General features: G+C 46.7%; 1 protein-coding gene and 1 long non-coding RNA gene across 2 annotated transcripts in view; one reads left to right on the top strand and one right to left on the bottom strand.

Annotated features, from left to right (window-relative positions):
• Positions 1–13,966, bottom strand: part of RPTOR (regulatory associated protein of MTOR complex 1) — a 294,108-nt gene that overhangs the window by 15,555 nt on the left and 264,587 nt on the right. Inside the window, exon 21 of the mRNA XM_040439078.1 lies at positions 10,127–10,245. Coding sequence (XP_040295012.1) covers positions 10,127–10,245 — 119 coding nt within the window. The remainder of the gene's footprint in view (positions 1–10,126; positions 10,246–13,966) is intronic.
• Positions 1–13,966, top strand: part of LOC121006142 — a 978,004-nt gene that overhangs the window by 866,504 nt on the left and 97,534 nt on the right. The window lies entirely within an intron of this gene.

Genomic DNA, 13,966 nt, shown 5'->3' with positions numbered 1-13,966 from the left:
ATCACTTTTTTCTGGGGTGATCGGCGGCCATTTTGTGGCTTGCTTGTGCGCGAGCACAAGCTACCACCAAGTGCATTTAACCATCAATAGTGTGGTTATTTTTTGGCCATATACTACATCAGGGGCAAGTTGAGCCTGTCACCCAGCGCCTAAAAAATAGGCCTGACATTTCTATTCCTCCAAATCAGTACTGTTTTAGCTGGTCAAGTTATATTTAGTGACCGTAAAAGCACAGTTTTTGTTCTGGGTTGAAAAACTATTCCCAAATTTGCCATTCTCAAAATTAGTAGTTTCTGCTATATCAGGCCTACTTTAAATCTATCCCAAAAAGGATATCTTAGATTCAAGGTGCTGATAGGGTCATTCTGAAAAACTTCACACACACGCTACAGTGCAGATACAAGTCTAATTCTGTGATTAAACGTATACCTGTCACACAGCGCATAAAAAATAGGCCTCACATTTATATTCAACCAAATCTGTCATTACTGGTGTGCCTGTATTAGTGTAATACGGTACCTAAATAGATAGCCAGACAGTGTTAGGTGTCTGTAAAAAAAGGCCTGAATTTTAATTCAATACATTGGCCCGAATAATATTTTTCTTATTGTGGTGAACGGTAACAATGAGGAAAACATCTAGTAAGGGACGCGGACGTGGACATGGTCGTGGTGGTGTTAGTGGACCCTCTGGTGCTGGGAGAGGACGTGGCCGTTCTGCCACAGCCACACGTCCTAGTGTACCAACTACCTCAGGTCCCAGTAGCCGCCAGAATTTACAGGGATATTTGGTGGGGCCCAATGCCGTTCTAAGGATGGTAAGGCCTGAGCAGGTACAGGAATTAGTCAATTGGGTGGCCGACAGTGGATCCAGCACGTTCACATTATCTCCCACCCAGTCTTCTGCAGAAAGCGCAGAGATGGCGCATGAAAACCAAGCCCATCAGTCTGTCACATCACCCCCATGCATATCAGGGAAACTGTCTGAGCCTCAAGTTATGCAGCAGTCTCTTATGCTGTTTGAAGACTCTGCTGCCAGGGTTTCCCAAGGGCATCCACCTAGCCCTTCCCCAGGGGTGGAAGAGATAGAATGCACTAACGCACAACCACTTATGTTTCCTGATGATGAGGACATGGGAATACCACCTCAGCACGTCTCTGATGATGACGAAACACAGGTGCCAACTGCTGCGTCTTTCTGCATTTCTGCAGTGTGCAGACTGAACAGGAGGTCAGGGATCAACACTGGGTGGAAGACGATGCAGGGGACGATGAGGTCCTAGACCCCACATGGAATGAAGGTCGTGCCACTGACTTTCACAGTTCGGAGGAAGAGGCAGTGGTGAGACCGAGCCAACAGCGTAGCAAAAGAGGGAGCAGTGGGCAAAATCAGAACACCCGCCGCCAAGAGACTCCGCCTGCTACTGACTGCCGCCATCTGGGACCGAGCACCCCAAAGGCAGCTTCAAGGAGTTCCCTGGCATGGCACTTCTTTAAACAATGTGCTGACGACAAGACCCGAGTGGTTTGCACGCTGTGCCATCAGAGCCTGAAGCGAGGCATTAACGTTCTGAACCTTAGCACAACCTGCATGACCAGGCACCTGCATGCAAAGCATGAACTGCAGTGGAGTAAACACCTTAAAAACAAGGAACTCACTCAGGCTCCCCCTGCTACCTCTTCTGCTGCTGCCGCCGCCTCGGCCTCTTCCTCCGCCTCTGGAGGAACGTTGGCACCTGCCGCCCAGCAAACATGGGATGTACCACCAACACCACCACCTGCGTCACCAAGCATCTCAACCATGTCACACGGCAGCGTTCAGCTCTCCATCTCACAAACATTTGAGAGAAAGCGTAAATTCCCACCTAGCCACCCTCGATCCCTGGCCCTGAATGCCAGCATTTCTAAACTACTGGCCTATGAAATGCTGTCATTTAGGCTGGTGGACACACACAGCTTCAAACAGCTCATGTCGCTTGCTGTCCCACAGTATGTTGTTCCCAGCCGCCACTACTTCTCCAAGAGAGCCGTGCCTTCCCTGCACAACCAAGTGTCCGATAAAATCAAGTGTGCACTGCGCAACGCCATCTGTGGCAAGGTCCACCTAACCACAGATACGTGGACCAGTAAGCACGGCCAGGGACGCTATATCTCCCTAACTGCACACTGGGTAAATGTAGTGGCGGCTGGGCCCCAGGCGGAGAGCTGTTTGGCGCACGTCCTTCCGCCGCCAAGGATCGCAGGGCAACATTCTTTGCCTCCTGTCTCCTCCTCAGCTTCCTCCTCCTCTTCTTCCACCTGCTCATCCAGTCAGCCACACACCTTCACCACCAACTTCAGAACAGCCCGGGGTAAACGTCAGCAGGCCATTCTGAAACTCAAATGTTTGGGGGACAGGCCCCACACCGCACAGGAGTTGTGGCGGGGTATAGAACAACAGACCGACGAGTGGTTGCTGCCGGTGAGCCTCAAGCCCGGCCTGGTGGTGTGCGATAATGGGCGAAATCTCGTTGCAGCTCTGGGACTAGCCGGTTTGACGCACATCCCTTGCCTGGCGCATGTGCTGAATTTGGTGGTGCAGAAGTTCATTCGCAACTACCCCGACATGTCAGAGCTGCTGCATAAAGTGCGGGCCGTCTGTTCGCGCTTCCGGCGTTCACACCCTGCTGCTGCTCGCCTGTCTGCGCTACAGCGTAACTTCGGCCTTCCCGCTCACCGCCCTTATATGCAATGTGCCCACCAGGTTGAACTCCACCTTGCACATGCTGGACAGACTGTGTGAGCAGCAGCAGGTCATAGTGGAGTTTCAGCTGCAGCACGCACGGGTCAGTCGCACTGCGGATCAGACACACTTCACCACCAATGACTGGGCCTCCATGCGAGACCTGTGTGCCCTGTTGCGCTGTTTCGAGTACTCCACCAACATGGCCAGTGGCGATGACGCCGTTATCAGCGTTACAATACCACTTCTATGTCTCCTTGAGAAAACACTTAGGGCGATGATGGAAGAGGAGGTGGCCCAGGAGGAAGAGGGGTCATCTCTAACACTTTCAGGCCAGTCTCTTCGAAGTGACTCAGAGGGAGGTTTTTTGCAACACCAGAGGCCAGGTACAAATGTGGCCAGACAGGGCCCACTACTGGAGGACGAGGAGGACGAGGATGAGGTGGAGGAGGAGGAGGATGAAGCATGTTCACAGCGGGGTGGCACCCAAAGCAGCTCGGGCCCATCACTGGTGCGTGGCTGGGGGGAAACACAGGACGATGACGATACGCCTCCCACAGAGGACAGCTTGTCCTTACCTCTGGGCAGCCTGGCACACATGAGCGACTACATGCTGCAGTGCCTGCGCAACGACAGCAGAGTTGCCCACATTTTAACGTGTGCGGACTACTGGGTTGCCACCCTGCTGGATCCCCGGTACAAAGACAATGTGCCCACCTTACTTCCTACACTGGAGCGTGATCGGAAGATGCGCGAGTACAAGCGCACGTTGGTAGACGCGCTACTGAGAGCATTCCCAAATGTCACAGGGGAACCAGTGGAAGCCCAAGGCGAAGGCAGAGGAGGAGCAAGAGGTCGCCAACGCAGCTGTGTCACGGCCAGCTCCTCTGAGGGCAGGGTTAGCATGGCAGAGATGTGGAAAAGTTTTGTCACCACGCCACAGCTAACTGCACCACCACCTGATACGGAACGTGTTAGCAGGAGGCAACATTTCACTAACATGGTGGAACAGTACGTGTGCACACCCCTCCACGTACTGACTGATGGTTCGGCCCCATTCAACTTCTGGGTCTCCAAATTGTCCACGTGGCCAGAGCTATGCCTTGGAGGTGCTGGCCTGCCCGGCGGCCAGCGTTTTGTCTGAACGTGTATTCAGCACGGCAGGGGGCGTCATTACAGACAAACGCAGCCGCCTGTCTACAGCCAATGTGGACAAGCTGACGTTCATAAAAATGAACCAGGCATGGATCCCACAGGACCTGTCCATCCCTTGTGCAGATTAGACATTAACTACCTCCCCTTAACAATATATTATTATACTCCAGGGCACTTCCTCATTCAATCCTATTTTTATTTTCATTTTACCATTATATTGCGGGGCAACCCAAAGTTGAATGAACCTCTCCTCTGTCTGGGTGCCGGGGCCTAAATGTGTGACAGTGGCCTGTTCCAGTGGTGGGTGACGTGAAGCCTGATTCTCTGCTATGACATGAAGACTGATTCTGTGCTGACATGAAGCCAGATTCTCTGTTACGGGACCTCTCTCCTCTGTCTGGGTGACAGGGCCTAAATGTGTGACAGTGGCCTGTTCCAGTGGTGGGTGACGTGAAGCCTGATTCTCTGCTATGACATGAAGACTGATTCTGTGCTGACATGAAGCCAGATTCTCTGTTACGGGACCTCTCTCCTCTGTCTGGGTAACAGGGCCTAAATGTGTGACAGTGGCCTGTTCCAGTGGTGGGTGACGTGAAGCCTGATTCTCTGCTATGACATGAAGACTGATTCTGTGCTGACATGAAGCCAGATTCTCTGTTACGGGACCTCTCTCCTCTGTCTGGGTGCCGGGGCCTAAATGTGTGACAGTGGCCTGTTCCAGTGGTGGGTGACGTGAAGCCTGATTCTCTGCTATGACATGAAGACTGATTCTGTGCTGACATGAAGCCAGATTCTCTGTTACGGGACCTCTCTCCTCTGTCTGGGTGACAGGGCCTAAATGTGTGACAGTGGCCTGTTCCAGTGGTGGGTGACGTGAAGCCTGATTCTCTGCTATGACATGAAGACTGATTCTGTGCTGACATGAAGCCAGATTCTCTGTTACGGGACCTCTCTCCTCTGTCTGGGTGCCGGGGCCTAAATATCTGACAGTGGCCTGTTCCAGTGGTGGGTGACGTGAAGCCTGATTCTCTGCTATGACATGCAGACTGATTCTCTGCTGACATGAAGCCAGATTCTCTGTTACGGGACCTCTCTTCTCTGCCTGGGCCTAAATATATGACAATGGACTGTTACAGTGGTGGGTGACGCAAAGCCAAATTCTCTGCTATGGCATGAAGACTGATTCTCTGCTGACGTGAAGCCAGATTCTCTGCTATAGGACCTCTCTCCAATTGATATTGGTTTATTTTTATATATTTTATTTTAATTAATTTCCCTATCCACATTTGTTTGCAGGGGATTTACCTACATGTTGCTGCCTTTTGCAGCCCTCTAGCTCTTTCCTGGGCTGTTTTACAGCCTTTTTAGTGCCGAAAAGTTCGGGTCCCCATTGACTTCAATGGGGTTCGGGTTCGGGACGAAGTTCGGGTCGGGTTCGGATCCCGAACATTTCCGGGAAGTTCGGCCGAACTTCTCGAACCCGAACATCCAGGTGTTCGCTCAACTCTATTGATAATATACACCTTCTCACGTATATGCATAGATGCACATCACTGGTGCGCTGCGTTCCATTGGCTGGCGCGCGCGCGCGGGGCTGATGTGCGTTCTGGATCGTGTCACGTGACCCGGAAGCACAAGGAGGTGTGTGCGCAAGCCTTTGGACCACATCCCCATGCTGCTGCGCCGCTTCGCATAATTGGGTGCATATGTGTTTGCACCTGTTTGGAGGCCTATATATGCCTGGCTGTTTATTACACACACACCTCCTGACAAAGCCAGTAGGTGAAATGCGCGGCGGGGTGGACTTGCTAGTCTAGCGGTGCGTTCTCCATCATGTCACAGGGTAGGCATTATTGCCATTGTGTATGTAATTTTTTCTTTATTTCTATTTATGTAGTTGTGGATATCAGTTTATTTTCTGATCCCCATATATATATATATAAATATACATATACACCATGTATTGGTTATTATCATCATTTAGTACTATAGATGGTTTCTTTCCATTTATTAGTACATTATTTGGCACGTTTCTTAACCTATTTACCGTACCATTATTTCTTATTGTGCATATATAATTTTTTTTTTTTTTGAGTTTTCATAATTTTGCACTATAGTTACCTGTTATGACATTGATGGTGGACAGCACCCTATGTGTACTCTGCATTGTTGGGGGGTTATCTTCAACAATATCCAGCATGTTTCTTAGATATATGTTTTAACTGAGATTTTGGACTAATAAACAAAGTGATATTTTTATATCTTGTCTTGCTCGATTTTTTCTGTTGTGGTTCCTCACATGGAGAGCCAAATACAAGGGAAGTCGTTATGATACTGCGGCAGCAGCTCAGCTATGAGAAGTGCTCCGGGGAATATAACTCCAGAACAATACATGAGGTGATGGGAGATTAATGACAGACATCACCCATAAACAGCAGCAGACAATCTCCAAAGATGATCCTGAGATGACAAAGTAACGGATCTGCAGCACACAGCACAGTGACAGGTCCTCCCTCATTCACAGCCGAACATTTGTTTTAAAAGGTAGGGACTGTAATAATTAACCTCCTACCGTAATACTGCAGTAAAGTGAGATGCTGCAAGAACTTTTAACTAGCCAACCAGATCCTGAATGGCTTTCTAGGGTCTCCTAAGGATGGCGCCTAATGAGCCATTAAGCGGCTTACAACAAAGCTGTGAATATGGCCCTTGCTTTTATTACGCTGAGAACAGCGTGAGCGAAGGTCGGTTTAATGAATGAAGAGCGTCAATAGGAAGCCGGCCTTTCATTGACTCTTTCAGTACTATACACCCCCGAGAGACCTTTGCGGTGGAATCCTCAATGGGACGTTAATCAAGAAAGATGAGGGAGACGAAATCATCAGCAAGTCGAATGAAGAGGTGTGTGTACGGGGAGAGGGGAATTGAATCATACTGAAGTTTCAAGGGTTAAAAAATAGGGCAACTCCTTTAATGCAGGGAAGCTGCTGCAGAGGAGTAAAAAGGAGTGTGTGGGCAGAGGAAGCCCAGGAATCCCCTGCAGGTTTCACTCTCACTGCCACTGTTTGACAGAGATATATTCCTCGTGAATATCAATGATGGTCTCTAGAGAGGAGCTCTGCGCCAATGCGTACAGTATACGGAGAAGGAGCTGCAACCCACCATACACAAGGCAGAACAATGGGAATCCCCCGCCATGAGGCTCATCATCCTCTATGCTATTCCTACCAGTCTAGTTATAAGAGAGGCTGTGCTTCAGCCGCCATCATCAAGAAGGTCCATGATCTCCAGCCATCAGTGATTCCCAAACTGACCCCATTAGACTTAGAAGCCATGACACAATGCTCTTAATAGAGCAGCACTGGCACTCACATTCATACACCGTCCAAGAGAACCTGCTGTGAATCACCATGACGTCACATGGTGGCCTCTCAAATACACCCTCAACACTGACGTAGATGCTTGTGTACAATGGCACTTCTGACCGTTCATGTAAAATCGGAGGAGTCATATCAGAACAGTTGGGGCAGTGATGGAAAACTGAGAGGTCAATAGCACTGAAGGTTTTAGGGTTCAGCTCCTGGACCTTCAAAACACCATCATCACTGAATGTATAAGTTGAAAGATACCTGAAGATCGACACATTAGAAAAAAAGATTTTTACCCATGTTAGTCCCAAGTGTAATTCTTAACAAATATTAAGACCTCCTGACATTAAGTTTACAATCTGCTTCTAATTTCAGACTTTTCTCATGCGGACGTGTCCGTCCACTAGTACATGTTGGATGTGAGGTGTGTCCAGGATGCTGCTGTCTTCTGTAGCTTTCATATACAGTCCTGATCAAAAGTTTAAGACCACTTGAAAAATGGCAAAAAATCATATTTTACATTGTTGGATCTTAACAAGGTTCCAAGTAGAGCTTCAACATGCAACAAGAAGAAATGAGAGTGAGACAAAACATTTTTTTGAGCATTCAATTATTGAAAATAACGAATAAACTGAAACAGGCTGTTTTTCAGCTGATCAAAATTTTAGGACCACATGCCTTTAAAAGGCCAAATCTGTGCAAAGATGTGGATTCATTGTCATTTTCTGTCAGGTAGTCACACGTTGTGATGGCAAAGGCAAAAAAACTCTCCCTTTTTGAACGTGGTCGGGTTGTTGAACTGCATGAGCAGGGTCTCTCACAGTGCGCCATCGCTGCTGAGGTGGGACGCAGTAAGACAGTCATTTGGAATTTCTTAAATGATCCTGAGGGTTATGGAACAAAAAAGTCAAGTGGAAGACCCAAAAGAATTTCACCAGCACTGAGCCGGAGGATCCAATTGGCTGTGCGTCAAGACACTGGACGATCCTCGACCCAAATTAAGGCCTTTACTGGTGCTGACTGCAGCCCCATAACCATCAGACGGCATCTGAGACTGAAGGGCTTCAAAAACAAAAAACGTCTTCAAAGACCTCGTCTCCTTGAACACCACAGAACTGCTCGTTTGGACTTTGCAAGAGAGCACCAAACATGGGACATTCAAAGGTGGAAGTAAGTTTTATTCTCTGATGAGAATTTTTTTTACCTTGATGGTCCTGATGGTTTCCAACGTTACTGGCATGACAAGCAGATCCCACCTGAGATGTTTTCTACGCGCCACAGTGGAGGGGGCGCCATAATGGTCTGGGGTGCTTTTTCCTTCAGTGGAACAATGGAGCTTCAGGAAGTGCAGGGGCGTCAAACGGCTGCTGGCCATGTCCAGATGTTGCAGAGAGCATTCCTCATGACTGAGGGCCCTCGTCTGTGTGGTAACGACTGGGTTTTTCAACAGGACAACGCTACAGTACACAATGCCCGCAGGACAAGCGACTTCTTCCAGGAGAATAACATCACTCTTTTGGCCCATCCTGCATGTTCCCCTGATCTAAATCCAATTGAGAACCTTTGGGGATGGATGGCAATGGAAGTTTACAAAAATGGACAACAGTTCCAGACAGTAGATGGCCTTCGTGCGGCCGTCTTCACCACTTGGAGAAATGTTCCCACTCACTTCATGGAAACGCTTGCATCAAGCATGCCGAAACAATAACGGCGGAGCTACTCATTACTGAGTTCATGTTTGGAAGTTGGATTTCTGTTTTGGGGGGGGTTTCGTTTTTTTTTGGAGGTGTGGTCCTAAACTTTTGATCAGCTGAAAAACAGCCTGTTTCAGTTTATTCGTTGTTTTAATTAAATTGAATGTTAAAACAATGTTTTGTCTCACTCCCATTTCTTCTTGTTACATGTTGAAGCTCTACTTGGAACCTTGTTAAGATCCAGCCAAGCTAAATATGATTTTTTGCCATTTTTCAAATGGTCTTAAACTTTTGATCAGGACTGTATTAGTACTGCTTCTTTTTTGGATTGATTTGCCCTTGAGGGATCTCAGGACTTTCTTGGACTTGTGCTGACACACACTGATGTGGAGGAGTGTGTGATCTTCCGCCTTCCGTCCCCCTGCAGAGTCTGCTGTGAGTTCTCGTCTCACTACCCTCCCTCCTCTGTTCTCTCCTCCTTATCTACACTCTGATGCACCACAGCCTGTGGGATTTCCTATCTATCTTTAACAAAAAGAGAAAGAAGGGGGAGACTCAACACAGTCAAGTGCAATGCTCTGGTGGATTTAGGTCACAATCAGCAGCACCAGCTAACTGAAGGACTTACACAGACTCTACAGCATAGAATTTATTTTTATGAAGACTATTTCAATTCCCTAATTTTGCAGTTAGGAAGCAAATAAACAATAAAACCATCAATACATAGGTATTCATTGCCTATAAGGGACCCCACAGAGTAACCGCAAATGCATAACTCCATTTTAGGTTATTCTTAGGAAATCCACCAGACGTGCTTACAGAAGATTAACCCATGACATCGCCTCTTCACTAATATGTTGTCACAATTCTAAACCCCTTAAGATTATGACCACAGATCATTAATCATAAACTGAAATGTTTCCAGAACGTTGGTCATTTTTCAAAGTCCCTTAAAGGCCCCATGCTTCAGAACAGAGGACACTACATCGAATTGTTTCTGGAAGCCCTATGTTGAGGTCTAGTTATGTACAGCACTAAACCACATTTGACATCATTATCCTTCGATTTTAGGGCTGTTCACTGCAGGTGGCCATAAATAGTTGACACACACACACACACACACACGTGTACACTTCACTAAATGACATACATGTAAGAATGCTTGGAGGCTGAGAGGTATGACCATACCTTGTATGCTATACTGTTCAGCACTCTCATGGCCAGGTCAGATGCATCTGGGTATGGGTCGGCTGCGAGGTGAAGAAGAACTCTCCATATCTGAGTATACACACTATTGAAGGAGACACCTGCAGGAAAAAGAGAACAAAGGGTAAAGAGTAGTGATGGACGAACATCTGCCGGGACGGTTCGCGAACGCGATCAAATGTTCGCGAACCGCAAGTTCGCAGCGAGTCCCATTCATTTTAATGGCAGGCGAACCTGAAAAACCTTCAGCTCATATTTGCAGCCAAGAAATAATTACTAGAAGTGCACAAATAGTCCCACTACATGGACAGTGACATACCAGATGGATTATTCGAATTTGTGATCTCCATTCATTATTTTTTTCAATGCGAAATATCGACAATATAATTTCCGCGTACGCGCATGCGCAAATGCACTATACAGTACCAAAATGCACTATAAAGAAAGTATATTGGTATATAACACCCCACTTCAATCTGTTTTTTTTGGGCGGCAACTGGTATATCAGACCAGTAGAAATGATTTGTTCCAATAACGCTCGTCCCTCTATATACCTGCAGTATCGCAGCAGAACCGCACACAACTGCCGCACAATACAAATGCACTATAATATACTGTCTAACATAGAAAGTATATTATAACATTGTACAAGGAAGGCAATCCATTAGAATATACATAAAGGTAAAACGTAACCTTTAATAATTTTACTATGAGGGTCCATTCACACGTCCATAAGTGTTTTGCGGATCCGCAAAACATGGACACAGGCAATGTGCATTCCGCAATTTGCGGACCGCACATCGCCGGCACTATAATAGAAAATGCCTAATCTTGTCTGCAAGAAACGCGAGCACGGATGCGGATCCGCAAATGCGGTTGCGGACAGCTCATTCCAGCCCCATTGAAAATGAATTGGGCTGCACCCGTTCCGCAAAATTGCGGAACGGATGCGGACCCATTTTGCGGACGTGTGAATGGAAAAGATATCCCTCAAAATGAAAATAAATAAAATTATTAAAAGTTAAGCAAAAAGCATAGATCTAGCAATAACAAGTGCTCGGCAGCACTAAATCAGGTGCTCGGCGGCACCAAATCAGAAACCATATGTCCTACCACAATCCGGGGGGTTCCAGTGCACATCCATGAATCCAGGAGGGAAAGCAAACACCATCCATCCCTGGGCTAGATGATGATGTGGTGTTGAAGGACAGGGTGGGCAAAGAACTGTCCCTGATATTGCCCTACAGGGGGGTGCTATTCTGGCCCTGATAGCTTAACCACAGACCACCCGCCCTGATAAGAGCGACCCCATCCGGAACCTTACCCTATATAAAAATGGCCCTAGTAAGCCCCTAGCCCCTGACTTCCAGGTGATCACTATATAGATCTATGTGTTTTTGACTCATTATAAAAGTATATTATAGGTATATCGCACCCCTCTGTGTATCACACAATATCGATAGCACACCTATACCAGTGCTTAAAAGGACTTTTGTGGCCCTATGAGCTAGCGTTTGGTGTCCCTAACAGCCTGTCCCTGCTCCACACAGCAACCTCTCCCTACACTGGCAACACACTGAATGTAAAATGGCGGCCAGATCAGGTTTATTTATAAGGTAGGGGGTGTGTCCATGTGCTGAAACGTCTCAATTGGCTGTCCTGTACCACCTGATGGATGTGTCATGGGTCAAAGTTCTTCACAATGTAAAAGAATATGGGGGGCGCGAATATCGCCATATGGTCGGCGAATCGCGAACATGCAAAGTTTGCCGCAAAACGAGGGCCGGGCAAATGGCAAGGCCATCTCTAGTAAAGAGTAGTGATGAGCGAACATGCTCGGCTCGAGCATAGCTAGTGCTCGGCTGAATAATTTGGGTGCTTGAATACTAGTTAATATAATGGAAGTCAATGGGAGAACCCGAGGCACCTCCTGCTCTGAAGGAAAGAGGGTGTCTGGTTCATAAAAAAAATAGTAAGAAATTAATGGAAACTACATCAAAACTGTTTGGCAATAGCAGTAAGAAAATAGCTGGATGCATCTTAGACTCCTAATACGTATGACATACAAAATACAACCACACAAAGGCTATATGCCAAAAGCCAGATATGTGCCCATCTATCCATGAGACAGATAACAGTCAGCGCACCTTACAATGGCAGCCTTGTGCACTATGAGATATTCCAAACCAGCTCTCATCTGACTGAGAACTAGTAAACTTTAAAGGGTTTCTGTCACCCTGCAAAACTCTTTTTTTTTTTTTGGGCTAGTTAGATTGCTCATAGTGCGATATAGCAGAATATAATGCTCTTACTTACTTTCATGCGGCCGATTCTTTATAAAACGAACTTTTATAATATGTAAATGAGGGCTCTACCAGCAAGTAGGGCGTCTACTTGCTGGTAGCTGCTGCAGAAATCCGCCCCCTCGCCGTGTTGATTGACAGGGCCAGCCGTGATCTCCTCCTCCGGCCGGCCCTGTCAGTAATTCAAAAATCACGCGCCTCGCGTCATTCGGCGCAGGCGCTCTGAGAGAAGGACGCTCGTCTCCTCAGCACTCCCTCAGTGCGCCTGCGCCGATGACATCACCGAAAGAGAAGACGTCATCGGCGCAGGCGCACTGAGGGAGTGCTGAGGATACGAGCCTCCTCATCTCAGAGCGCCTGCGCCGATGACATCTTCTCTTTCGGTGATGTCATCGGCACAGGCGCACTGAGGGAGTGCTGAGGATACGAGCCTCCTCATCTCAGAGCGCCTGCGCCGAATGACGCGAGGCGCGCGATTTTTGAATTACTGACAGGGCCGGCCGGAGGAGGAGATCACGGCTGGCCCTGTCAATCAACACGGCGAGGGGGCGGATTTCTGCAGCAGCTACCAGCAAGTAGACGCCCTACTTGCTGGTAGAGCCCTCATTAACATATTATAAAAGTTTGTTTTATATAGAATCCGCCGCATGAAAGTAAGTAATACCATTATATTCTGCTATATCGCACTATGAGCAATCTAACTAGCCCAAAAAAAAAAAAAGAGTTTTGCAGGGTGACAGAAACCCTTTAAAGTTATTTAGCATCTGTTGGATGGATTAGGTGAAGCTGCACGCCTAGATCAATATCAGGGCGACAAAAAGTTTTCCGATTATCCTAACATAATATTCAATAACCTTTCTATACAGTTTTGTCATGTAAAAACTCATTTGCATAAACATGGACTTATGGGAAAGACATGCAAATAAGCAGAATCTGCCTTGTTTTTCAGCTGTCATAAGACTATGAAAACCAATAGAGGGCGCTATGGAGTTATGAACAGCACCCTCTATTGGTTTTACAGTCTTATGACAAGTCTAATATTCTTGTCAGAAGACTATGAAACCAATAGAGGGCACAATTGGTTTCAGAATATTTGCGATCTACACTAGGATATCTGACAGTGGGAAAGCTGGGTAATAACTCACGATCTACACTGAGTTATTACCCAGCTTTTCCAATGTCAGATATTATCACTGACTTACTACATAATTATTACATAATATTTACTATATTGCTATATATTAGTTTTTTAGAATATTACGAATATTTAAAAAAACTAATAGAGCAATATAGCGAATATGATCTCAGCGAATAGTCTTGTCATAACACTATACAACTAATAGAGGGCGCTGTTCATGATTCATGATTACAGCGCCCTCTATTAGTTGTATAGTGTTATGACAAGACTATTCACTGAGATCATATTCGCTATATTGCTCTATATTAGTATTTTTGAATATTCGTAATATTCTAAAAAACGATTATATAGCAATATAGCGAATATTATGTAATAATTATG

This window comes from Bufo bufo, chromosome 6 (genome assembly GCF_905171765.1).
Source record: "Bufo bufo chromosome 6, aBufBuf1.1, whole genome shotgun sequence".
Taxonomy (NCBI): Eukaryota; Metazoa; Chordata; class Amphibia; order Anura; family Bufonidae; genus Bufo; species Bufo bufo.
Note: the sequence above shows the minus strand (reverse complement) of the source record. Positions and strands in the feature narration are given on the sequence as shown.